We start from the raw sequence: 27069 nt of genomic DNA on the forward strand, positions 1-27069 counted from the left end.
GAAGGCAATTTTACTCCAGTCAGTGAGATTCCGCGACCCGACAACCAGTAGTGATGCTCTGGGGTGCCATTTCTTTTCAAAGCCAGGACCAGTTTCGCTGTCATATGTGGCACACTTACTGCACAGCGGTACGTCGTCCTGTTTGTGGCCCTTCATGGAAAGCCATCCTGGGCTTACATGTCAGCATGATAATGCCCCCCACCCCCGCCCGCACACGGCGAGAGTTTCTCCTCCTTGTCTTCGCGCTTGCCAAACTCTACCTAGGCCAGCCGCGTCGCCAAATCTCTCCCCGATTGAGAACGTTTGGAGCATTATCGACAGGCCTCTCCAACCATATCGGTATTTTTGACCATCTAACGCGCCAATTGAGCAGAATTTGGCACGATGTTCGTCAGAAGGACATGCAACAGCTCCAGCAATCAACGCCAAGCCGAATAACAGCTTGCATAAGGGGCAGAGGTGGGCCAACGCTTTATTGACTAGCTCAGTTTGCCAAGCTCGTTCCCTTGAATAAATCATCCAGTTTTTCTGAAATTGTAATCATGTTTGTTCGTTCACGTACCGACGTCCGTCCCATTCGGATATCATCTTCGTGGTGCGTTGCTTTTGTCTAAAGAGTGTATATTGCTCGTATTCTACTACATTTTTCTTCGCATCCGTTTTTCATACTTTCTCACATTTAATGAAGAACTCCATGTTTCCAGCTTTTGATAGATTTAGTATTCAGCTTTATTACATCTTGTCACGGAATGAGTATGTATTTCTGCTTTCAATGTTGTTGTTTACTGTTCGCTTTTAAATTGTCACTAGAGTGGTAGGATGATTGTATTACACTGATTTGTGCTAAAATGTATTGTTTGACGTACCTGTTAATAACGTCTCAAAACATCTGCGTGACTGCTGTTCCATTTTTATATTTTTCAAGGAAGAATGCTTTAGTCACTAAGACTATAAAGCGTACTCACTGGCAAAAAGCAACATCATTGAAAGTAGAAATACATACTCATTCCGTGACAAGATGTAATAAATTTGAATACCAATTCTGTCTAAAGCTGCTAACATGGAGTTCTCCATTAAATCCAAGAGAGTATGAAAAACAGATGCAGTCTAAAATAAAGTAGAATACTAACGATATATTTACAACGCATTTAAATCGAATCGTTCACACACGGAATTGTATGCAAGAACAAAGGCACTTGAGTCCACTCTTCGACCAAACCAGTTTCTTTTTTTTTTTTTATATGAAACAAAAACAAACCATGGAATCATACTCCGCACGATATTATGGATGCACGCAAAAATAAAGCGGAATGTGAGCAACATATTTACAATGCAATTCACACAAAATATCGTAATCAGGAATACAATGTGATGAAACCAGCTCCTGTGTCATGTCACATCAAATGATTTTTAGTTTTTGACATGTGCTTAGGCGCACAATTATTTCCACTTGATAATGACCAGACGGTCAAAATTGAAATACTGGATTTTACAAATAATTTTACAATGAAAAAGCGAGCACATTGTTATTTACAAAATTTTACATGGCAGAGAGAGAAGTTAACCTTAGTTTTTGATTGAGGCCTGCAATATACTACTTTACAAGCTGACAAAAACTTTTCGCTTTCAAGGTACGCACTTTACTACTAGACTACGAGGCACATCCATCAAATGTAAATGAAAAATATTATGATCTAAATGGCGAATTTGAATTACAAATAAGGACTTTCGCGCCATATTTTCTCTTATTCAGAGTTCACTGACTGGCCACAAGGAGAGCTGCTGTCGTTTTATGCTACCATATCGTTGGCTGGCTGATCTGGGAGCGGGGGACCAAACAGCGAGGTCATCGGTCGCATCGGATTAGGGAAGGATGAAAGGAAGTCGGCTGTGCCCTTTCAAAGGAACCATTCCGGCATTTGCCTCAAGCGATTTAGGGAAATCACGGAAAACCTAAATCAGGGTTTGAACCGTCGTCCTCCCAAATGCGAGTCCAGTGTGCTAACCACGGCACCACTTCGCTTGGTCTTCCGTATGGTAACATGGGCGCTGTCTTTCTAATGTTTTGTTTGTATATGGCAGTAATCGCAGGAAGGTTAGCTCAGGAGAACTCAGTGATTTTGAACGTGGATTAGTTAATGAATGTCACCAGAGTAACAAATTCGTCATGGACATTTCAGTTCTTCTGAAGCTGTCCAAATCGACTGTTGGTGAGGTGATTGTGAAGCGGAAACGCGAAGGAACAACCACGGCTAAACCAAGACCGGAGCGAGGTGGCGCAGTGGTTAGACACTGGACTCGCATTCGGGAGGACGACGGTTCAATCCCGCGTCCGGCCATCCTGATTTAGGTTTTCCGTGATTTCCCTAAATCACTCCAGGCAAATGCCGGGATGGTTCCTCTGAAAGGGCACGGCCGACTTCCTTCCCCATCCTTCCCTAATCCGATGAGACCGATGACCACGCTGTCTGGTCTCCTTCCCCACAACCAACCAACCAAACCAAGACCTCATGTACCGATGGACAGAATCTGTCGAATGCTACAGAGAGTGGTTGTAAAAAAATCGGATGACATCAGTGGGAGGAATCACTCGTGAGCTCCAGAGTGCTGCCAGCGATCCGGCCAGCACAATGACTGTGCATACAGAGTTAAAAAGAATGGAGGACAACGGTCGAGCAGCGCCTCATAAAATTTCTGTATTCAACGATAAGCCGTCCTTGAGGTGGTGTAAATAGCGATACCACTGGGCGATGGATGACTGGAAACGAGTGATTTTGAGTGGTGAATCGTGCTATACACTGTGGCAATCCGATGGCAGAGTTTAGGTCTGGCGAATACCTGGAGCGTTACCTGTCAACATGCGTAGAGCCGACACTGACGTACAGAGAAGGTGGGGTTACGGTACGCGTGGTTTCCTAGCCAAAGTCTCGTTACTTGTACTGCGCTTAAGAAAACGCTAAATTCGGAAGGATAAAAACATACACTACTGGCCATTAAAATTGCTGCACCAAGAAGAAATGCAGATGATAAACGGGTATTCATTGGACAAATATATTATACTAGAACTGACAAGTGATTACATTTTCACGCAATTTGGGTGCATAGATCCTGAGAAATCAGTAGCCAGAACAACCACCTCTGGCCGTAATAACGCCCTTGATACTCCTGGCCATTGAGTCAGACGGAGCTTGGATGGCGTCTACAGGTACAGCTGCCCGTGCAGCTTCAACACGATACCACAGTTCATCAAGAGTAGTGACTGGCGTATTGTGACGAGCCAGTTGCTCGGCCACCATTGACCAGACATTTTGAATTGGTGAGAGATCTGGAGAATGTGCTGGCCAGGGCAGCAGTCGAACATTTTCTGTATCCAGAAAGGCCCATACAGGACCTGCAACATGCGGTCGTGCATTATCCTACTGAAATGTAGGGTTTTGCGGGATCGAATGAAGGGTAGAGCCACGGGTCGTAACACATCTGAAATGTAACGTCCTTTGTTCAAAGTGCCGTCAATGCGAACAAGAGGTGACCGAGACGTGTAACCAATGGCACCCCATACCATCACGCCGGGTGATACGCCACTATGGCGATGACGAATACACGCTTCCAATGTGCGTTCACCGCGATGTCGTCAAACACGGATGTGAACATCATGATGCTCTAAACAGAACCTGGATTCATCCGAAAAAGTGACGTTTTGCCATTCGTGCACCTGGTTCGTCGTTGAGTACACCATCGCAGGCGCTCCTGTCTGTGATGCAGCGTCAAGGGTAACCGCAGTCATGGTCTCCGAGCTGATAGTCCATGCTGCTGCAAACGACGTCGAACTGTTCGTGCAGATGGTTGTTGTCTTGCAAACGTCCCCATCTGTTGACTCAGGGATCGAGACGTGGCTGCACGATCCGTTACAGCCATGCGGATAAGATGACAGGCATCTCGACTGCTAGTGATACAAGGCCGTTGGGATCCAGCACGGCGTTCCACATTACCCTCCTGAACCCACCGATCCCATATTCTGCTAACAGTCATTGGATCTCGACCAACGCGAGCAGCAATGTCGCAATACGATAAACCGCAATCGCGATAGGCTACAATCCGACCTTTATCAAAGTCGGAAACGTGATGGTACGCATTTCTCCTCCTTACACGAGGCATCACAACGTTTCACCAGGCAACGCCGGTCAACTGCTGTTTGTGCATGAGAAATCGGTTGGAAACTTTCCTCATGTCAGCACGTTGTAGGTGTCGCCACCGGCGCCAATCTTGTGTGAATGCTCTGAAAAGCTAATCATTTGCATATCACAGCATCTTCTTCTGCTTACAGTAGATGAGGAGTTCGGAGAAGATGACTGCATCAGGATGACAAGGCACCCTGTCATAAAACATCGTATGTTACGCAATGGTTTGTGGATAATAACATTCCTGGCCTGCCGACAGTCCCGACCTGAACCCAATGGATCAGCTTTGGGATAAGTTACAACGGCGGCATCGCTCCAGATCCCAGCGTCCAACATCACTACCTTGAAATTTCCTGGCAGATGAAAAATATGTGCCAGACCGAGATTCGAAATCGGGACCTCTGCCTTTCGTAGACAAGTGCTCTACCATCTGAGCTACCCAAGCACAACTCACGATCCATCCTCAAAATTTTACTTCCGCCACTACCTCGTCTCCTATCTTGCAAACTTCACAGAAGCTTTCCTGCGAAACTTTCTGGACTTTATAGCACTCCTCTGGCTTCGGCTCTTCCGGAAGAATGGGCCGCCACTCATCCACATGCTTTCAGACACCTCACTGCAAGTGTCTCCAACAGAGTTCAAGCTGTGATAAAGGCGAAGAGTGGGCACACTCCATATTAATGTGCACTAACAAGTGTCTGGATACTTTTCATCTATAGACTCATAGAATGGGGTAAAAAGCAACACACAAATACGTCCAACATGATATTTATTATTCCAAAGGCTATAGCAATAGTTATCATTACATGCCCCACAAATATATGTATACGCACTAATTTTTTTTTATCTGTTACTCGTTCCCATAATGAACCGAGTATGAACTGATCTTACTCCTTGTACAACATTTAATGTAACACGGAATTCTCCATTTTTGTGGTGTGTTCGTAGCAATGTAAGTGTTAAAAAATAATGTATCAACAAGTGCTGACGACGCTCCTACACCGAATATAATTTCGTAACCACCTTTAATGTCAACACAGACAGCATTAAAATGCGAGGGACTTTAAAGAGCCGGCCGAAGTGGCCGTGCGGTTAAAGGCGCTGCAGTCTGGAACCGCAAGACCGCTACGGTCGCAGGTTCGAATCCTGCCTCGGGCATGGATGTTTGTGATGTCCTTAGGTTAGTTAGGTTTAACTAGTTCTAAGTTCTAGGGGACTAATGACCTCAGAAGTTGAGTCCCATAGTGCTCAGAGCCATTTGAACCATTTGGACTTTAAAGTGTTTACATTACGAAGAACCAATAGACACAGAAAAAACGAAATGATCGAATGGCATTGTTGGCCCGGAGGCCCCATTCGCCTGAACTAAGGATACATTGGTTTCCGTTGTGTAAGCAAGCTGACGTAAATGGAAAAATTTACATAATTTGCTCATTTTTTGCAATTAAAGATTTCCAAACACTATGTATGCACACTACTTGATTCCACGCAAACTTGAACTGAACGAACAATGAAAAGAAATGGCTACGTCTGACAAATTGCAAAAGTGTTGCACTGGTGTCGTTGTGAGAGTGAGAGATGCTCACAAAACGATTCATGACATAACAAAAAAGATATCCCAGAGGTAACACACTGCCTAGTTTTTTACCCAACATCGAAGGTAGGTATTTTATCTTTAACATCAAAGCATTTCAGATGCACGCTTACAGATTTTTTTATGGGAGGTTCTATTATCCTGTTCTTTGTACCTTGGGTTCTATTAAAACGCGAATATTACGGGAATGCTATGTGAACTCAAATGCGAATCACTGGAAGGACGAAGTAGTTCTTTTCGCGGAATAATATTTGGAGAGTTAACAGAATCCGAATTTGCGACAGACTGCAGACCGATCCAACCGCTATTAAACAACTCGCTAAAGGACCGCGAAGACGTTAAGAGAAGTCAGGAGTCCTATGGAGACATATAGATAACCGTTTTTCCCTCTCTTCACTTGCGATTGGAACAGAAAAGAGAATGAACATCAGTATACCTTCAGCCATGCACAATATGGTTGTTTGCGAAGAAGTGGATGTAAATGTTATGGTGTTACAAAATCTTCATTATCGACACCGGAAATCGATTTCTAATATCCCAACATCGATGATCGTCTAACATCCTGAAGGCCGCGTCTGGTGGCGTTGTGGGTGCGAGACGCGTTAAGGAAAGTACTTAAGCGGAAAGGGATGACTGTGGAATCTTTCTAGCGACAACACGAGCCGCAAATTTGGTAAATTAACTTATGTATGCAACTCTGACAAAGAGTAGATTAGTATGGCCCGCGGCCTTGGAACGAGCGCCTCCTAAACAGCGAAGCAGGTTGGCTGTTTGCTACTGTCGTCAGCATCCAAGGAAAGTGGTTAAAGAACGACTGACTACAAGAATAAGAGGAAAGTTGTTGGACGTTCACATCTCATCACAAAACGTGAACGTCGGAGGCTTGTCCACTCTGTAAAGCAGGACAGGTAAGTCCTGGTTCTAAGCATCACCTCGAAAAATAAAGTTATTTTTTTGTTTACTCATTTTTATTCAAAAATTTCTTATCGAATATGGTAAATAACCAATTTCGACTCTTTCAGACACCCGGCTTTACCTTGAACTTTTTAATAAATTATTATTTTTAATTTTGCATTTTTGCCTTGTGTCGATTTTTTAGTTCTGACGACTACTCATTAGAATTATAACTGGTTAACTGTAATTTATTTGCCCTATGCTGTCCAGACATGTGTAAATAAAAGAGTGTGTGCATAATAGATCGTGTGCCCCGCCTTGAAAATGTCATATTTCATTACTGGCAGAAAAGCGCCTGATAGCCAAAGCCCCAGTCACACGACCGTAGCAGGCCGTTGACGATCGAAAACGAAATGGCGCAGCCCATACATGAAGTAGAATCTCCTGCATTCACCGAGCGAGGTGGCGCAGTGGTTAGCACACTGGACTCGAATTCGGGAGGACGACGGTTCAAACCCTGATTTAGGTTTCCCGTGATTTCCCTAAATCGCTTCAGGCAAATGCCGGGATTGTTCCCTGAAAAGGGCACAGCCGACTTCCTTCCCTAATCCGATGAGACCATGACCTCGCTGTTTGGTCTCCTACCCCGAAACAACCCAACTCTCCTGCGTTCATGTGTTTTCTACGACGTATATATGCAGACTGAAGCGACGAACGAAAATACTTGGGGGTCGAAACGTCGATGCAGCCCGATACACAAAATTATTTTATTCAACATGCTTTTCGAAATTAGGAGTAGTACCATGAGGGGCTGAGGCGTGAATGGGAATTGGATTCAGGAGGGAGGCGTGCGAGGGTAGTGCGTGCAGACGTGCAAAACCCTTGTGCAAGGGTGATGTAATGGTTAGCGCATCTGCATAATGAGCAGGAGACCTGGGTTCCAATCCCGTCCTTGGTGCAAATTTTCATTCGTTGCTTCAGGCTTGAGATTTTAAAAGGTCGCTGGAACCATATACGAACCATAACGTCTAGAAGGCTGTTGTATGATATAAATTCTAGTGGAAACCTTTCTGCATTAGTTGGTAGAACTGGCATAACAGTTGTGATTCTTGTCTACGTTATGCATGCAATACCCGTGGTATAACGGAGAAGGCAGAGCTGTAGAAGACACTGACAGCAAGACTATGTTTTAGGAGTCGTCTGCTAGACAGTACCATCAATTAATTACCTGAATACTACGGACGGCCATAAGAAGCAATGAAACTAACCTAGGGGGTATGAAGAACGCTGTCTAGTCAACCTTTTTACATAAAATATCAATAGACGACAAGCCGATCCACAAGACCTCCGTTCAGGTGAATGGTGTAAATATAAAAAATATGTATCGGCTATAACTTTAGAAAAGTTCGCGCACAACAACTATTTATCGCACGTTTATAGAGATTTAGCAAATTCATATCTACTGTAGACCTTGCCGAAAAAACACAAAATGTGCATGTGTCATTCACTGGACAAATGTACCTAAAATTGTATTTGGGGGTTTGGTGTGTACAATGCTGTCAACACATATAACGATGGCAATACTGGTACGCTGAAAATCTTGGAAAAGCTGGGAGTGAAGACTAGTTGGAACACTCAAACCATACTGGGTGAACTGGACAAAGAGGTAATCAACAAAGCTGAGCTTCAGGTCCAAAAAGTGACCAAGGAGGCATGATCTTTGACGAGGAGGAAGAGGATTAATTTGGACAGTGTAGAAGATGATGATAACTACAGTGCTGCTCCGTTTTACTGATGTTTCTATTTAAATATATGTTTTAGTTTAATTTGTAATTACAACTTCTGAGAAACCAAATGTTCTCAAACAAATGACTCTTTACATCGGGAACTATAGAAGACGGATTCCTAATTTTTTACATTTAATTTATAACACCTTTGTGATAAAACATCAGAGGAGCATTCTACTGAAATCTTCTGATTCGGTTACAGGAGACCTTCCAGACAGCGCCTCGCGGGAAGTTGCTGAAGAGGGGATCTCGCTCCACGACAATGCCGCAGTTCATTCCGCACATGACAACCACACATGCTGCTCCTTTGGACCATCAAGTTTTATTTCGCCAACGTATCTTCCTGACACAGCACTCAGTGACATCGTCCACTTTCGATGCCATCACGTGGCAGGCATTTCTAGAATGACAACCAAGTTATTCTTGGAGTGTTTTCTGAACAACTGATTTCTACAACCAAGGTCTCCGCCAAGTCACCCGACGTAAGGAATAGTGTCTCACTTAAAGTGACTGTATAGAGAATGATTAACACCAACAAGTTTCAATGTCGTAACTTTTTTCCGCGGCAAATAATAAAAACTTAATGACTACGCCTCGTATTTCAACATCGCGAAGAGCTGCTGATAAATATTTTTTAACTGTCGGTTTGGATCATAATAAAGTAGCATACAACTCGCTAAAATAGCCTGTATTGTACTTTGCTCATAAATGCTTCAGCTAAATTGTTCCTTGGTTGCAAGGCAAATGCTTGACTTCGTAATCCGTATCGGGAATCCTTTTGGTTCACTAACAGCTCACTGTGATTTAACTGGGAACTAAAATTTTTACAACTGCCCTCGTTGTTATTTTGGATAGGGATGAAAAGTTTGTATACAGGGTGTTACAAAAAGGTACGGCCAAACTTTCACGAAACATTCCTCACACACAAAGAAAGAAAATATGTTGTGTGGGCATGTGTCCGGAAACGCTTACTTTCCATGTTAGAGCTCATTTTATTACTTATCTTCAAATCACATTAATCATGGAATGGAAACACACAGCAACAGAACGTACCAGCGTGACGTCAAACACTTTGTTACAGGAAGTGTTCAAAATGTCCTCCGTTAGCGAGGATACATGCATCCACCCTCCGTCGCATGGAATCCCTGATGCGCTGATGCAGCCCTGGAGAATGGCGTATTGTATCACAGCTGTCCACAATACGAGCACGAAGAGTCTCTACATTTGGTACCAGGGTTGCGTAGACAAGAGCTTTCAAATACCCCCATAAATGAAAGTCCAGAGGGTTGAGGTAAGGAGAGCGTGGAGGCCATGGAATTGGTCCGCCTCTACCAATCCATCGGTCACCGAACCTGTTGTTGAGAAGCGTACGAACACTTCGACTGAAATGTGCAGGAGCTCCATCGTGCATGAACCACATGTTGTGTCGTACCTGTAAAGGCACATGTTCTTGCAGCACAGGTAGAGTATCCCGTATTAAATCATGATAACGTGCTCCATTGAGCGTAGGTGGAAGAACATGGGGCCCAATCAAGCCATCACCAACAATGCCTGCCCAAACGTTCACAGAAAATCTGTGTTGATGACGTGATTGTACAATTGCGTGCGGATTCTCGTCAGCCCACACATGCTGATTGTGAAAATTTACAATTTGATCACGTTGGAGTACATACTGACGAAACTAAAATGAGCTCTAGCATGGAAATTAAGCGTTTCCGGACACATGTCCACATAACATCTTTTCTTTATTTGTGTGTGAGGAATGTTTCCTGGAAGTTTGGCCGTACCTTTTTGTAACACCCTGTATACTGTTACATATATGGGATCGCCAAATAAAACTTAACATAACCCGGGTCCTGGAGGTTTTGCGTTACCTGAGAAATTTTGTGAAAAGGTTGGTTGGTTTATTGGGGGGATGGCGTAAGGGGCCAAACAACGAGGTCATCAGTCATTCGATCCAAGAGTGGTGCACCAGAAGTAGAGACGTCCACCGAGATCATTTTCTGACCTAGTCAGGAGATTCATAACAGTGAAAGCGAGAAGGCTATAAACGTAATGGACATCTTTTGTACCGTCGATAATCAAAGCATGATGAAGGAAACAGGGAAGTCTGTAGGCGGGCGTCCCCGGATCCCAGAGGCCTGCATGCGACAGGAAATGACCCACCAAACAGCTGTCCCACCACTGATCCATTACAGTCAAGAGCGTCCACTATTCAATAGAGTGCGTCACCCAGAACAGAAGATTAGGTGCAGCAGAAAGGAGGAAAACCGAATCTAAAAACGATTAAAACTGAGTAAAAAGAGGGATACAAGAGTAGCCTAGTGAAGGAGGTAGGTTCGGGGATCCCTCAGACGTAGCCCGAACACCATGGCCCCACTGCGGGGATGAATTAAAACCTTCCACTACCTTCACGGAGAAAACATGCCCATTTCAACCATCCACGAATCGTCCGCCAATATTACAGGCAATGAGTCCGATTGTGAAAAGGGGATATCTGATCACGTTATAACATTGTCACGTCGTAACAAGTTCAAATCCAAAAGCAAGGTCATCAGTGAAGTGCTGCGCATAGAAAGCATATTTATTACGAACACCAATTTACTGCCAGAACACATGTGAACACCTGGACGGAGAGTGCTCCTATTTATACAAACATTGAATATTCCAGAATATACACGTTGCCTGTTCCAGTGTTACATCCAACAGCGCTATCAGAGTTCCTTTATCAGGGAAAATTTGATAAACCGTGGCCTCGGGAGAATGACAAATGAGAAAGCGCTCATTTCTGTAAGATATTAGTGCATATAGAGAATTATTTGTCGCAGGATCCCCAAAGGATGACCTTATTAAATACGATCATTGATTGTGTAGAGGTTGTTCATCATCTTGTGTCGTGCCGAAGGGTCACTACCGAACAGAGTCGCGCGCGAGCGAGAGAGAGAGAGAGAGAGAGAGACAGAGAGAGAGAGAGCGCTCCTTGTGTAAGAACAGACTTGTACCTCGCAGGTAATGTAATCTTCTTAACATGTTGTATCCCATTGTGAGATCATTCTGCCATTATACTTTAACTCAATGTCTCACGTTAACTCTGTACAGAAATAAATATTGCTGGCTGTGTGGTCAAAGTCGCCTAAAGCCTAAATAAATAAATAAAAGATCGCTAAGAGTGTGCAAATGGCAGAAGTGACAAATGCCATACAATGCAGTTCCGTTTTGTATCATCCTAAGTAATTTCTGCAACATCGCATGTTTAAATTGAGAATACAGTGAGCATAATTTTCTCCAAACATTCGACGGAGCATCATCTCACAATATATTAGTGTTCATTAGCAACTGCTGAGTACCTGATGCCGATGAAATCTTAAATGGCGATATAGAATCTATGTACATCCTAATACTCACAAAAATTCTAAAATGGAGCAAAAAACATTGTGACTTCGGCGTAGCGTGAAATTTTTTTTGTTTTTATGCATGCCTTATAATATCTGGTCCTCACAGCCAACTTGCACCGGCTTAAAATTAGTCAGGTACCATGATGAGTAAAAATTGCAGAGGGAGACCAAGGTTTCAATACAGGAAGCAGATTCAAATGACTGGAGGTTGCATTACTTAACGCACAGAAGGTGACTAGCACAGGATGGGCTAGCAGGGAGAGCTGCATCAACCGCCTTCGGACTAAAGATCACAACCATAATTACTATTTCTGTCATACCACTATCCTAGTGTTCATTCTATGTTACAGAGACAAATGAAGCTGAGAACAAACTGACCGATATTGAACTATTTATAAACACACTCACGTGTGCGCAAGTCGGTTCGGATTCACGATCACTAGACAAATCATCGAGGAAAACTTTAATTTCATACTAATATTTCATCTCCAGGAAGAATATATATCTATTAGGATCTAATGTGTTTTGGGATGAACGCAGTATCAAAGGAAAATTAACTTATATTTTTTTCGTCTCATAACACATTTTATAGATCTGATCTTATTGTACAGCAGGCACGTCAATGTACAGTAGGCACGTCAATTTTTGGCTTATGATGTACGTTGTTACATAAGCTTTTAACACCAATTTTACCAGTACAGGTTTATGTCGAACACAATAATTTATACCACTGCTGCAATCTAAAATTCGGAGAATCGAACGGAGATAACGACTCGTTCCTTCCGATTGCAAGTACGAGCAGGGATTAAATCGTCGGTTGGTAATGATAATCTGGTCGATGATAATTCTAAGATAGCGTGGTCCAATTGATTTCAAGTGTTGCAAATCACTTGACACTAGTATAATGAGGAGGAAAGAAGGGAGGTAAATAGTGGCTGTGCAGAAACTCGGCTTGGGAAACATATTTTTCAAAGGAACCACGCCGGTATTTGCCTTAAAAGATTTACACAGACCGTAGAAGACTTAAATCTGGATGGCTAAAAGGGAATTTGAATGACCTCTCGATTGCGAGTCAAAACAACTTGTTCTAGAATGTTTCGTTCACTAAACAATCTTTAATCAAATTCTAAATCTACTAATACATCTTTTTTTCTGCTACAAAATGCGTCACCACTGCTGAAGTGAATTTAAGACTAGTGTAGGATTCTATTTATCCGCAAGTTTTACTTTCTATGTAGATTCTGGTAATGTCCAGATATCCCCTTCTTATTCTTCAAATTTAACTATAATTTCCTGAGGCTGATGCCGCTGATAAATATTGACTGTAATAAACATCGACCCACTTCTGACTATTACAATCTATGACTAAAATTACTTTTGTCATTTTATAGACCAAACATACTTTAACAATTTATTTTTCTGCACTCTTGGAACTGCGAAAGAACTACTACCACCAGCTGAGAAAAAATTATGTATACTACTAATGTCACATCAGAGGTTTTAGTATGTATATTTCCTACTTACAAACCGCTGGGACATCAAGACAATTAGCTAAGTCAGTTGAATAGAAGCAACGTTTAAATTCATCTCCTGGAATCTTGCGAATGACACAAGTGAAAAACATTATTGGAATAGGCTAACAATTTTCACAAAGCTGAAAATGCAGATTTCTGAATGAAATACAGTTTAGTGATTTAGATGCTCACAAAAATGATAATTCAATGGGTTTAAAAGAAAACTCTGGTAAAAAGGCAAGTTCATCACTTTCTCGAATGTTTTAATAGCAACTGTGTGAAAAATAAGCAAAAATTGAAAGAGTGGTAAATGCTCCCACATATGGATCACAATACACAGATTTAGAAAGATTTCATTCAGGTAAACAAAATAACTATAACATATGTACACTAGATCAACTTTTTATGCCGTAGAATTATTCCCTAAAGTTTGTGTCATCTGTCAACAGTCTCGTTAAACATACAGAGAGCAGTGACAATTTCTATAAACTTTTTTTTTTTTACTTTTTAAATTTGGGATATTAATGGCATAGATATATTTATGAAGATACTCAAACATCAATGTATTCATACAATCAATATACAGTATGTCATTGTTTACTGGGTATTCTAAAATACCGCTTCTGAACGAAAAATATTAAAACGTACATAGGATTCATCTAATATGTACGCACCGAAATCTGTCGTAGACAAGGTCAATGCTGTGTAAATTTCAAATACAAAAATAGTAAGTCCAAACAAAGTAGGGAGAAACAAAATGAAAATCTTCGAATCACACAGCAGCTGTGGGATTTGTCTCAAACTTGAGGAGACTACACGTACGAAATGGTTCAACACGTTCTCTACCATCTCATCAAAGAAGCATTGAAGAAAACATTATTACTCCGTGATCATATTATTTTGATTCGTAACTGCCGCTTACTTTTGCTACTTAAACATAACCTTCTGTTTATTTGTAAACAGTGCAGCACATGTACACAAATGACGTATACAGTAAAGTAACATAAGACGCTGTACTTACCATTTCCAGCTTAGAGGTGGCACAAAATCATTGATTGGTAGGACTGGAAAGCCATACTATCTTCCTTCACAAACATCATTCTACAGACACCTGCTCATGATGAGAATTTCCCACGGCCCCTTTCCCACGCAAGTCGGCGCTTGCCAACATATGAATGGCAGCTTTCCCCGTCAAGCTTTCGTTCTATAGTGTAAATTTCGAGGCAAGAGACGTAGATAGGGTTTTGTTGATATACTTGAGCTAGTGACCTTGAAAATTGTGGTCAGAATCTACAATCATTCGAGATGAATTATCGCTATACTATTCCAGGTTTTTACCAAAATTCTTTCTGTGACGAGAGACGCTGACAACTGTGTGTGAAGTACAGATACATCAATAAAAACAAGAATACAACAAAGGAAACTAGATGATGCTTTGTAACGGAAAAGTGTGACTGTGTCATTGCAGAGTCATTTCCACATTACAGGAATTTAGATGTTCTTTACAAACGAATGTAATCCCTTTCTACGCCCAAATACAACATATTTTATTTGTTGAATTACGTGATTCGTTTCTTTGTGTAGGACCTGTACTAACATTGAGCACGGTAAGGTGCAGCCAACATTCCGGATATGGTGTACATAAAAAAATATCATTTCACAAGTTTGTTTGTTTTGTTGCAATCGACTGACAGTTTGTTTTGTTTGAAGAATGCGGTTACTGCAAGATGATTAATTAGGAATGTTGAGTGTTCAGGGTATAAATTTATGGAATAATTAGTGTATGTCACTTTATAATACACTGATACGAGCTGGTAATTGCAAATCTGGGCTTTGTTTAACTCTTTAAAGCAGTACCTATGTAAACAAACATTAACGCTAACAGTATCGAAGATCATCAAAACGAGTTAAATGCTTTTACTTATTGGTAAGTGGGAATCAAATTTTGTGCCACCAGTATGTATATTAGTAGTGAGCGACATTCATTAGAACGTTTAAAAATTAAAAAGAAATAATTCTGAGAGGACGATTAATAAAAAAAATTCCCATTGCGGAGAACGTTGATGTTTTCATCTGTTAAAATAGTGTATGAAAACTATTACAAATCTTGCTGAGCACGTGAGGCCAATAGAGAAGTTCAGTCCAGTAGTTAAGAATTTTCAATTCAGATGGGACACAGACTTTATTAAAAAATTACCGGGCATTTCATATGTGACAAGTTTTTATTTGTGTGTAATTGTGATGAAGGTTTTATACAGTATACCGTTATCGAACTTTTATGCCTCTTAAGTACAACAACCAGTACCTAATTTATTTATGTTCCAACTTACCTTTTCTTTATGTTCAATTAATTTACTTTTGAACTTTTTGACCACTTTCAGTAGTGGATACACTGAAGTGTTTACCATGTAGATACGAATAATATTATAATGTTACATAATATAAACAGAATTTTAAACAGAAATAGGTTGTTCATCATTATCAAAGTTGTAATTATTGTAGAAGTTCTGTTTCCTGTTGTTAAAGTAAATTTAATTTCTAGTATAAACAGACATCATAGTAACAAATATTTAAGTCTGTGTATTGTACTGAACTTCACTGAATCCACTTTTATTTAACGCAAGTGTTATTGTTTCACATGAAAGTTACAGAAGTGATCTATTTTGTGTCGTTAATTAAATACCTAACACCTAAAATTGAAAGTAAATATGCATTGTATACATATTCCTCACCATCTCCTTCTGCTCCACAGAAGACAAGTGTTGGCATTCATTTCCCACGGGAAAACATTCCAAGCAGAACTTCATTCTCCTCCAACTACAAGGCCAAGGGAGGGACTTGCCTGTTCCCACCATCCCCACCCTATTCTTCTTCTCTTACTCATGCATTCCCCTCAGTGGCATGAATGACCTAAGATTGTAGTAATCAGATGTTTTTCTTAAGTAGCCAATTGTGGCTTAACAATTGTGCAGATGTGTTTACCTTGTTTGTTTGTGAACAGAGTTGCTCATACTACTTATTTTGATACAGAAAATAATTCTGTTTCTTTGTGTTTAAACAGAATGGGTTTACAGATTTAAAAACATGCGCAATGGGTGTACATGGACTGTGGAATCTTATCGAGCCATCAGGGAAAATAGTGCCTTTGGAGACACTTGAAAATAAAGTTCTTGCTGTTGGTATCCTTTTACTCTGTTCCTTCTCTTTTGTTTGGAGCATTTTTTGGTAGTAAATGGTACAAATGGTTCTGAGCACTATGGGACTTAACATCTGAGGTCATCAGTCCCCTAGAACTTAGAACTACTTAAACCTAACTAACCTAAGGACATCACACACATCCATGCCCGAGGCAGGATTCGAACCTGCGACCGTAGCGGTCACGCGGTTCCAGACTGTAGCGCCTAGAACCGCTCGGCCACGCCGGCCGGCTGGTAGTAAATGTAAGGTAAAGTTTGTCTACATTCAAAGAGTTACTACTTATTGTTCAGTAATCAATAATGTGTAGGACAGCTAATTGTTTTGGGAAAACTGCCTTAGTGCTAGGCAAAGTAAAATATGTTCTCAGTGATTTAAAAAATGTGTTTTTGAATAGATATAACTACAGAGATAAATTAATTTTTATTTATTAATGGATTAAATGCATCCCAAAGATTCAGAAACAATATATTCTGCTTTAAATTATTTTGATTCTGTACAAGAATGTAAATAAATATTGTATTTTTCCTTTATATTTGACTTCTAATTTGTAAATTCCAAACTCAATTAAAATTGGCAATATTTTTTAATCTGACTGGACTGTATTGTTACTAGCACAACGACAGTTAACATTATATATATATGTATTTTATCATGCTGATTGGCACATACCTTAACACACAATAGATGTCTCTATCTGGTTGCACCAAGTTGTAAAAGGTTTCCAGGATACAAGAGGAAATCCCTTACCTAATGCTCATCTCCTGGGATTATTTCATCGCATTTGCAAACTGCTGTATTATAAAATAAAGCCAGTATTTGTCTTTGATGGTGGTGTCCCTCACCTCAAGAAGCAGACTGTGGTAAGTTCCTCACGTAGTTGTTTCTCACGACCCTTGCTGTAATTAAGCTCCTCATCAGTAAAAGGTTATTCTATAGTAGACCTGGACTTCCTGTCTTTGTTTTAGAGTGTTGAATTATGATAATTATGTGCTTTTGTGGGAAGACAGACAGTGCCTTGCATTTCCTTGCACAGTGTAGAAAAATGTTCCCACATTTTTGATACAAAAATAATTTATTCTTCTGTGTTTCAACAAAGGATAAAAATTGAATTACGTAATTGTATTGAAACAAATGACTCAGCTTACTATACCATGTAATCAAACTGGCATTTGCTTTAGTACATTACAAGGATTGTGAATAGGTTGGAGTTAAAACAGTCAGCTGTTTCACATTTTTCTTTTATTGATCAGGCTGCTCGACAGCAGAAGAAGAATAAAGCAGAAACGGATGCTGAGCGTCTTAGGGAGAGAATACTTACGAATCTAATTAAGCATAAGGCGGTAAACAATGCCCTTGGCAACAGTGATTTGAGTAATGCTGCCAGGATACAGAAACATAATGATCGAGATGAAATGTTCAGATTACCTGAACTCAGTGAAAATAAGGAGGAGGAAGAAAACAGGTGAGTCATATGTTTCTTCATGTAAGTGATGTTTTACTTTCCTTTTATCGAATATCGCGTCTTGTGAAGAACACAATGAAGACCTTGCTAAGACATTTACACTTTTAAAGCTATTTCCTTTCTCAATTTGACTGATGAGATATAGCGTGAATATAATACAGTAAGCCAACCAGTTATGTTTTAGTTTATTTATTTCAACATATTAACTGTTATTACTGTTAGACAGTATAGTAGTATAGCTGTCATACAAAATTATCCAGATAAACAAATTCCTAATGCTGAACAATTCACAAGCTGTTTCTTCCACGATCTTTTTGAATCAGCATAGTACCCACCATGGTTTTAGACATCCAGAAGCTACTCATATCCCATCAGCTCAACCAACATTATCCATGTACAGATTTTACAGGCTGAGTTCCAATATCAGATTTGGTCTGCCTTCCTCATTCCTTGTACTATAACTCTTTAGCTACTTCAAAATAATGTTTTACAGGAAACAAATTTTTCCTTGTTACTCACTGCATTGAAGAGTTGAAAGAATATTGAGGCTAGACACTCATTAAGCTGCAACTAATGCAATATGACTGAGAAGAAGCAAATACATGTGGCAATTAATTTATACGAGTAAAATTGGTGTATTCCAATCTAACCTAGGCCTCAGATCAGTCTATCATCACAATCAAGTTGTTTTTAGCTTTTACATTTGATGGCTTCGTCAACTCATAACCAAACTGTCGTGTTCTAACCTGACCACAGCCTCATAATTCTTGACGTACCGGGGGAAAAATCGTATATTTGTGACAGTTAAGATTATAAATTTAATCAGTGCTCTTGAGTCCCAGCCTATCTACAACATTGGAAATCACAACCTATTCATTAAAAAAATAGCAGAATATTTCTGACAAGCAAAAATTATCAATTTCACTGCTGCGTGTCTGCAAACTTGCTCAAGAGTGAAATTTATAATCTTGCTTGTCACAAATATTTGGTTGCTGTACCTTCACAATACATATATTCATTTGTGAAATAATAACCCCTCCCAGTTCAAAAATAATAGCGAAGTACGTAGCTACAACTCTAGAAGAAGGGATGATCTTCACTATTCTGAGTTAAATGTGACATTGGCACGGAAAGGAGTGAATTATGCCACCACAAAAGTCTTTGGTCATTTACCAAATAGCATTAAAAGTCTGACAAATAGCCAACCAGCATTTAAAAACAAATCAAAAGAATTTCTGAATGACAACTCCTCCTACTCACAAGGGAAACTGTCGCAACCCCCTCAAATTTAGTGGTAAGATGGCCCAGTGGATAGCCATTCAAAAACTGAACATAGATCCAGCATGAAAATGGGAAGAAAGCTGGACTGTGAAAAAAAGCAGAATAGAAACAATGAATGGTGCAAGAACAAGAAGTGCAGTAAGAGCAGCCATAAAGCGAAAAGCTGTCCTGTCCTGGTTGCGATGTTGGACCGCCAAGCAGGCAACCCACGTTCAAACCTCCCTGACCACTGACCCCTGACGCCTTTGCTGTTCAGGCTGTTCTTTATTGCACCTGTTGTTCTTGGACCATTCTATTTTGATTTTTTTTCCTCTGTTCAATACACCTCTGTCCTGTTTTCATGCTTGATCTGTTTTCAAGTTTTGATGGTCTATTCACTTGGCCATCTTACCACTAAATTTGAGAGGGTGTGATCAGGAGTTTCCCTTGTCAGTATTGTCAGTAGATGAATATTTATATATTTTTTTTAAAAAAAAAGAGAGAAAGAGAAAAACAATTAATTATATTGTGCAAAGAAACCTTATGGTATTTTTTTAATTTACAATTACTACTTCAAATCTAAAAATTCATTTCTTGAGTAGAAGGAGTTGTCATTCAGAAATTCTTTTAGTTCGTTTTCAAATGCTGGTTAGCTGTCTGGCAGACTTTTAAGGATATTTGAAAAATGACCAAAGCCTTTTGAGGCAGCATAATTCAATCCTTTCTGTACCAAAATCAGACTTAATCCAAAATAGTGAGGGCCGTCCATTCTTCTAATTTTTGCATTGGAGCAGGTTATTAATAACAAATTTTGTGAGTGAGTATATATATTGTGGAGGTACTGTGAATATCCCTAGTTCCTTAAATAAATTCTGCAAAGTTATCTTGGGTGGGCTCCAGCTATTGTTCTGATTAGACACTTTTGTACAATGAGTACTTTTTCTCTTAATGATGAATTATGCCAAAATATGAAAGCAGTGAATGAAAATAGGTATAGTAGGCTAATTTACTAGTATGTTTGTCACCAAACTTCAGAATATCCCTAATAGCATTAGTATCTGAATGTAAGCATTTCAGCAGATCATGGATGTGTTTCTTCCAATTCAATTTCTCATCAATCCACCACCCAGAAATTTGAAATATTTTGGCATAGCAACAGAGTTTTGTTCATAGTCTATCGATGGTGTTATGCCATTTACTCTACAGAACAGTATATACTGCTTGTTCTCAAAATGTAGTGTGAGTCCATTTGCAGAGAACCACTTAATAGTTTTCTGTAAGACATACAATTTACTCAGTTAATTCTTGTTGATTGGGTGTGGTTACTATAACTGTATCATTAAGAAAAGGAACTAGCTTTTTGTCTTCATGAATATAGAGTAGCAAGTCATTAATATATATTATGGACAATTAGTGATCGAAGACCCTGTGGGATATCATTCTCGATAACTTGCCAGTTAGAGGACTGCTGATTTTTGCAGATTGTCTGTACTGTTAATTTCAGCCTTCTGCATTCTTCCAGTTAAATATGAGTTAGACCATCTGTGCACCGTCCCATTCATACCACAATACTTAAACTTATCTAGAAGAATTTCATGACGCACAAAGCCAAAAGCCTTTGAGAGATCACAAAAAATCCTAGTGGATGATGTTTGGTTATTCAGAGCATTTAATATTTGATCAGTAAAGGCATATATAGCATTCTCTATTGAAAAGCCTTTCTCAAAACCAAACTGACATTATGTTACTACTTCATTTTTACAAATATGTATGCTACTCATGAATACATTACTTTTTCAAGAATTTTTGATAAAGCTGTCAGCAGTGAGATTGGGCAGTAATTCTTAGCATCAGGCCTATCCTCCTTTTATGCAATGGTTAAACAATGGCATATTTCAGTCTATCCAGAAAATTGTTCTGTTGCCGTGAGCTACTACATATGTGGCTTAGAATCCTATTTATCTGTTGGTAACAAGCTTTTAGTACTCTGTTGGAAGTGCCATAAATTCCATGGGAAGCTTTTACTTTTGAGTGAATTTATTATCCTCCTAATTTCAGTAGGAGAGGTGGGTCGAATTTCAGTATTATCAGATCGCTTAAGTATCCTCTTCCATATACAGCCTTACATTTTCTAATGAACAAGTAGCTCCTGTTTTCTCTGTGAAACTTAAAAAATAATTATTAAAATACGAGGGTTGGAACTTTAATAGTGGCAACTATTTATTTACAGCTCGTACAAAATAGATACGTGTTTCAAAGTTTTACTGACCTTCAAAGTAGTCACCAGCATTGTGTATAACCCGTCACCAACGATGTGGAAGTCGTAGGATACTCTTAGCAGTGCCAGTTGTGTTGACAGGTCGAGTGACACGGTCTATTGCCCGATGAATTTGTAGCAGTTCTGAAGTGAATGCTGTGGAGTGTTTCCTTTAGTTTAGAAAACGAGCTGAACTCACAAGGGCGTAAGTCAGGAGAGCACAGTAGGTGGTATAGCACTTAGCAGCCCCATCAGTCAAACAAATCAGTAACAGCTTGCACTGTACAGGCTTGAGCATTGTCCTGGAAACTGATGGTCAGGTCTTGCAGAAAGTGTCATCGCTTCTGTCTCTAAGTCGGTCGTAGGTTGTTTTCCAAAAATGAACAGCATAGAGACAGAAGTGATGACACTTTCTGCAGGCCTGACCGTCAGTTTGCAGGACAGTGCTCAAGCATGTACATAATTATAAAAGTACCATTATTAAGTTTAAGCTCCCAAGCATATGCTTCTATATGTTCCTCTGCACAAAATTTTTCAGTTTCTAGAAAATAAAAAAAGTCAGAATCATGTAACAGATCACACCGCTTGATACAATTATTAAGTATAGATAGAAAAGGAATTTCTGAGTATGCAGTAGAGCCAAATATTGTCTCACTCAAAGATATTGTTTGGAAAAAAACAGTGCTGAATATTTCCACAGTTCGATAATCACTCCACTTTTATCTGTCATTGCATGATACATTTTCAGAGTGGAGTAGAAGGGATATGTTTTGGAATCTTCAATTAAGACAGGTTCATAGAAGTTTGAAGCTAATACATCAAACAATCCAGTGTGCTTTTCTTGTTGAAGGACCTCCTACTAAGGTGTGTTTGATATCTCCATAGTATTGTCATTGTCATATGGACCGTTTTTAATTGTGCAACTCTCCAATGAATATTCTCAGTTTATGGTAGTCAGTCTTCTCATTTGATGAGAACTGCAGACATTTGAATAATACTCATGTATGAATTTGCCAATTTACTCAAATTTGACATTTATTTTCTCTAGTATAAGATCAGCTGTTATTGCATTGATACTGCTGTTTTCACAAAGTGGCATTAACATAGTCATTTTTAGTGAGGTTAAAGTAATTAAGGGATAATCGTTCGCTGTTAGCACACTGGAATTGCATTTGGGAGGATGATGGTTCAAATCCGTGTCTGGTCATCCGGATTTAGGTTTTCCGTGATTTCCCTAAATGCCGGGATGGTTCATTGAAAAGGCACAGCCGACTTCCCTACCCACCTTTCCCTAACCCGATAGGACCGATGACATCGCTCTTTGGTCCCTTTCTACAAATCAATCAACCAACCAATTCATCCATTTTTGTCCTTATGTTTGACTGGGTTACAATTAGTCAACTTTCAAACATTACGCTAGGCATTGATGAACTTGCAGTTCAGTGCCCTAAACCACTAATCATCATCATCGAGAATTATACCAACTTCTAATTATCTGTAAATTTTCCTTTATTTCATGTCTGTTCTTATTAGAAGCAGAGTGAAATAGAATTGTGGTCTGAGATACTAAACTTGGGTTCAAAGTGAGTAATGTTCAAATTCCAATCTGATTGCACTGTTTAATGTATACTGTGATTTCCCTAAATTATTTGAGACAAATGCTGGGTCAGCTTCTTTGAATAGAGCACAACTGATTTCCTTTAGCATAATTGCCCAAATTCTAGTGCTTTATCCATAATGACCGTTTTATTGATGACAACTTCTTAATCACGGAAATCAACAATCGGTAAAAATTTTAGAGATGCACGGTCACTAAGTCCCGCAAGTACATTTTCAGTGAGATTAGTCACATTGTTAGTGTTGTTTCTGAGGACTGTTGAGAAATTATTACTGTATCCCACATAAAAAGTTTAGGCAGTAGTTAAATTTTTTGATCTTTTTTTTGTGTATCATGCTTCTTAAATGAAAACAGAAAATGGGGAATGTTTCCTAGAAGTCAGAGAAGCAGTGCATTCACTTATATTCGTTTTCATGTTTTGAATTCCTTAAATACACTGACTGACAGAAAAAAGTGAAGCAAACAGAAGATGTGGTTGGATTTCAATGAAAGTTTGTATATCTACACACCATTGGCAGGTATGGAAATGATGTCTTTGTGACAGGCAGACTGGTCATCAGAACTCTCTAGTATTGTTTGTGTTTAGTGTTTTTACCAGGCCTCTTAGGGGTGTAAGGGGTGAGAACAGCATCAACATTGATTGATCTCTGTCAAGGACATCGAGCTGTCGCAAACTTTAGTGAGGCAGCATTATGAGCTCCTGACAAGAGATTGAAAGGTTGTGGGTCTCCATTTAGCTGGATGGTCAAATTGTGTAATATCCAGATTTGTGGGACATTTGAATGTGGCAGCTGCCCAATGTTGAACTGTATGAGAACCTAAGGGTAGGCAAACTTGTAATCAAGGCTGTGTTGAGTCATGTCTGACCACAACGAGGATGGATCACCATATTGTGCAGCAAGCGCATTGTAACTTCTTGACATATGTGCCCACCATCTGAGAACAAGTAATGAACTCACTGCAACATTCTGTGTCATCCTGCACCATTGGTTGGAGACTTAATAGCACATGAACTAGGGAATTACCGTGCCATGCCTAGGCCGCCATTAACAACTCAACACAAATGGCTGTGTGTGGATTGCTGCCATGACAGGGGAGCATATACATCTCTACATCTACTGACATACTCTGCAAGTCACCTTATGGTGTGTGCTGGAGAGTACCACTACTAGTCCTTTCCTTTCCTGTTCCACTCACAAATAGAGTGAGGGAAAAATAACTAGTCTATAAGCATTTGTACAAACCCTAATATCTCTTATCTTGTCTTTGTTGTCATTGTGTTAAATGTACATTGGTAGCAGTAGAATCATTCTGCAGTCAGCCTCAAATGCCAGTTCTCTAAATTTCTGCAATAGTGCCTCACAAAAAGAGCAGTCACCTTTCCTCCGGGGATTCCCATTTGAGTTTAGAAACCATCTCCATAACACTTGGGTGTTGATCGAACCTCCCAGTAACAAATCTAGCAGCATACCTATGATGTGCTTTGACATCTTCCTTTAATCCGATGTGGTGGGATCCCAAACACTTAAGCAGTACACAAGAATGGGTCACACTAACATTATTTATGCCACCTCGTGTATAGCTGAGCTACACTTTTCCATTATTCTCCCAATAAACTAAATCCGACATTCGTATTCCCTACTACCAACCTGACTTGCTCATTCCACTTCTTATCGCTTTGCAACATTACGCCTTAATGAAGGCAATTTCTTATACATGATAGCATCACCAGCAAACAGTCATAAATAATTGCTCATACTTTATGTGAGATAATTTATGTACGTAGAGAATAAGCGTGGGTCTATCACTCCCATTACATGGGACATTCCTGGCGATACCCTTCTGTCTGATGAACACTTGCCATTGAGGACAGCATACTGTGTTCTATTACTTAAAAAGTCTTCAAGCCACTCACATATCTGGGAAAGTAAACCGTATGCTTGGACCTTTGTCTACAGTGTATCGTGTCAAACCCTTTCTGGAAATCTAGGAATACAGGTTATGCCTGTGATCTCCATCCATGGTTTATAGGATATTGTGTGAGGAAAGGGCAAGCTTAGTTTCACGCAGGCCATGTTTTCCAAATCCTTGCTACAATAATTTTACCTTGAAACTCTTCCATTGGTCTGTGTGTGCATACAATCCTTGCTGATTTGTGGACAGAAGCTTTTCAGTCTCAAGGACATTTGGTATATTTGAGCCTAGAATCTGTTCAAAAATTCTGTAGCAAACTGCTGTTAAGGATATTAGTCTGTCATCATGCGGTTCCATTCTTTTACCTTTATGATATAAAAGAGTCACTTGCACTGTTTTGCTGTGAGATGGGACTTTGTTCTGGGCAAGACATTCACAATAAATGCAAGCTAAGTAAGTGACTAATGCTGCAGAGTACTTTCTGTAAAACCGACTTGTGTGATTCCTTCTGGAAGTGGTAACTAATTTGTTTTCAACTCTTTCATCTGCTTCGCTACTCCACGGATGCCTATTTCCATGTTCTCCATGTGAGAGTCAGTGCGGCAGTCAAACAGTAATATATTTGTACATTACTCCTGCTAGAATGTTTTTTTGAACATGTAATTTAAAACTTCAGCTTTCCTTTTGCTAGCTTCTGTTACCACCCCAGATTGGTCAACAAGTGACTGGATAGAAGCCTTCAACCAGCTTCGTGATTTTTCATATGATCAGAATCATATTGATTTCACGACGAGATCATTTGCTGAGGTATGACAGTGGAAGTTGTTTCCTCAGCATTTACCAAATTTGGTTATTGAACAACGGAGGGTGTTTTCCATTCTTGATCCACTTACTTGGCACATACGTGACCAGAGCACGATTTACAACCAGTTTAAACTTTGCCTGTAATTCCTCTACATCCATCATATTGGAACTAAATGATCACCATTCATTGTCGAAGTGGGATGCTGACAACTTTTATCTACTCTTTCTAGCATAAATACTCTCCTAGCTATCTTGATTGATTTGTTACCTTTAGTAACCGTTGTCGCCATGGTGACATCGTGATCACTAATCCTTTTCTCTGTATTGACACTGTTGATAACGCCAGGCATGCTTGTAGCTACAAGGTCTCGAATGATCGTACTTCTGTTATGATGGAATCAAATAATTAACTTGAGTTCAACCTTGATAGACACACAGACACAATATTTTTGTTGACAGCTATGAACACTTCCCCTCCTGTGGCATCTAATATGTCTTTTCAGTGTATGTTCCATACCTTGCTAAATATTTTGGAGCTTTCTACTTTATGTTTCAGTCAGCTCTCAGTTCCAAGAATAATTTGAGCATGACAACTTCCCTGGAAGGTAGTAATTTCGTTAACATTGTTACAAATAATTTGACAATTGTTAAAATTTTGGCAGTCGAAGTGTGTGTGCTTTGTAAGCAATCTGATTTCACTATCTGCTTATCGACTGGCAAGCATTCATTTGAAGACCTCAAATTACTGCTCATTGTAAAATGCCCCATATGCACTCCACTAGTACTATGCTACCTAAGTAGCTGCTTCCTTTCTGTAGTACACACCTGACCTATCAAAAGGAGACCTACAGTTCTTCACCCCATAATATGTTGAGACCATCTACTCAGCTCCAAACCAAAGGACCCCAACTGACTCTGGGTATGATGCTTCAGATTTTGAGCTCTGCTTGAACCCCTGAGCAAGGCTCGCAGTTTTCTCTACTTCCACCAGTCACCCATAGGAACTGTGGTCAGCATCAGAACCCAAGCAACAGGTGTCATTGGTGCCAACATGAGCAACAACTTGCAGACTCCCCTTATCTGTTGCAGTACTCCCCTTATCTTGGATGGGGCCCCTTGGGCAGACAAACTAAGTACACATTGGAATTCTTTCAAGTCCTGGACACTGTTTCCCCAAGCCCAGAGTACAGTGGA

At 39.9% G+C, this 27069-nt stretch overlaps 2 protein-coding genes across 3 annotated transcripts in view; one reads left to right on the plus strand and one right to left on the minus strand.

The window, feature by feature from the left end:
• LOC126237170 (suppressor of hairless protein-like) overlaps positions 1-14619 on the minus strand; it is a 209080-nt gene extending 194461 nt beyond the window's left edge. The window contains exon 1 of the mRNA XM_049947028.1: positions 14384-14619. The gene's annotated coding sequence lies outside the window, so the exon portion shown is untranslated. The remainder of the gene's footprint in view (positions 1-14383) is intronic.
• Positions 14620-15032: 413 nt separating this feature from the next.
• Positions 15033-27069, plus strand: part of LOC126237169 (DNA excision repair protein ERCC-5 homolog) — a 96116-nt gene continuing 84079 nt past the window's right edge. Inside the window, exons 1-4 of one of the 2 annotated variants that reach the window (XM_049947027.1) lie at positions 15033-15289; positions 16424-16541; positions 17245-17420; positions 17811-18022. In XM_049947027.1, the coding sequence (XP_049802984.1) occupies positions 16454-16541; positions 17245-17420; positions 17811-18022 (476 nt within the window). In that variant the 5' untranslated portion in view covers positions 15033-15289; positions 16424-16453. The remainder of the gene's footprint in view (positions 15290-16423; positions 16542-17244; positions 17421-17810; positions 18023-27069) is intronic. The other variant, XM_049947026.1, reaches the window with a different exon arrangement.

This window comes from Schistocerca nitens, chromosome 2 (genome assembly GCF_023898315.1).
Source record: "Schistocerca nitens isolate TAMUIC-IGC-003100 chromosome 2, iqSchNite1.1, whole genome shotgun sequence".
NCBI lineage: Eukaryota > Metazoa > Arthropoda > Insecta > Orthoptera > Acrididae > Schistocerca > Schistocerca nitens.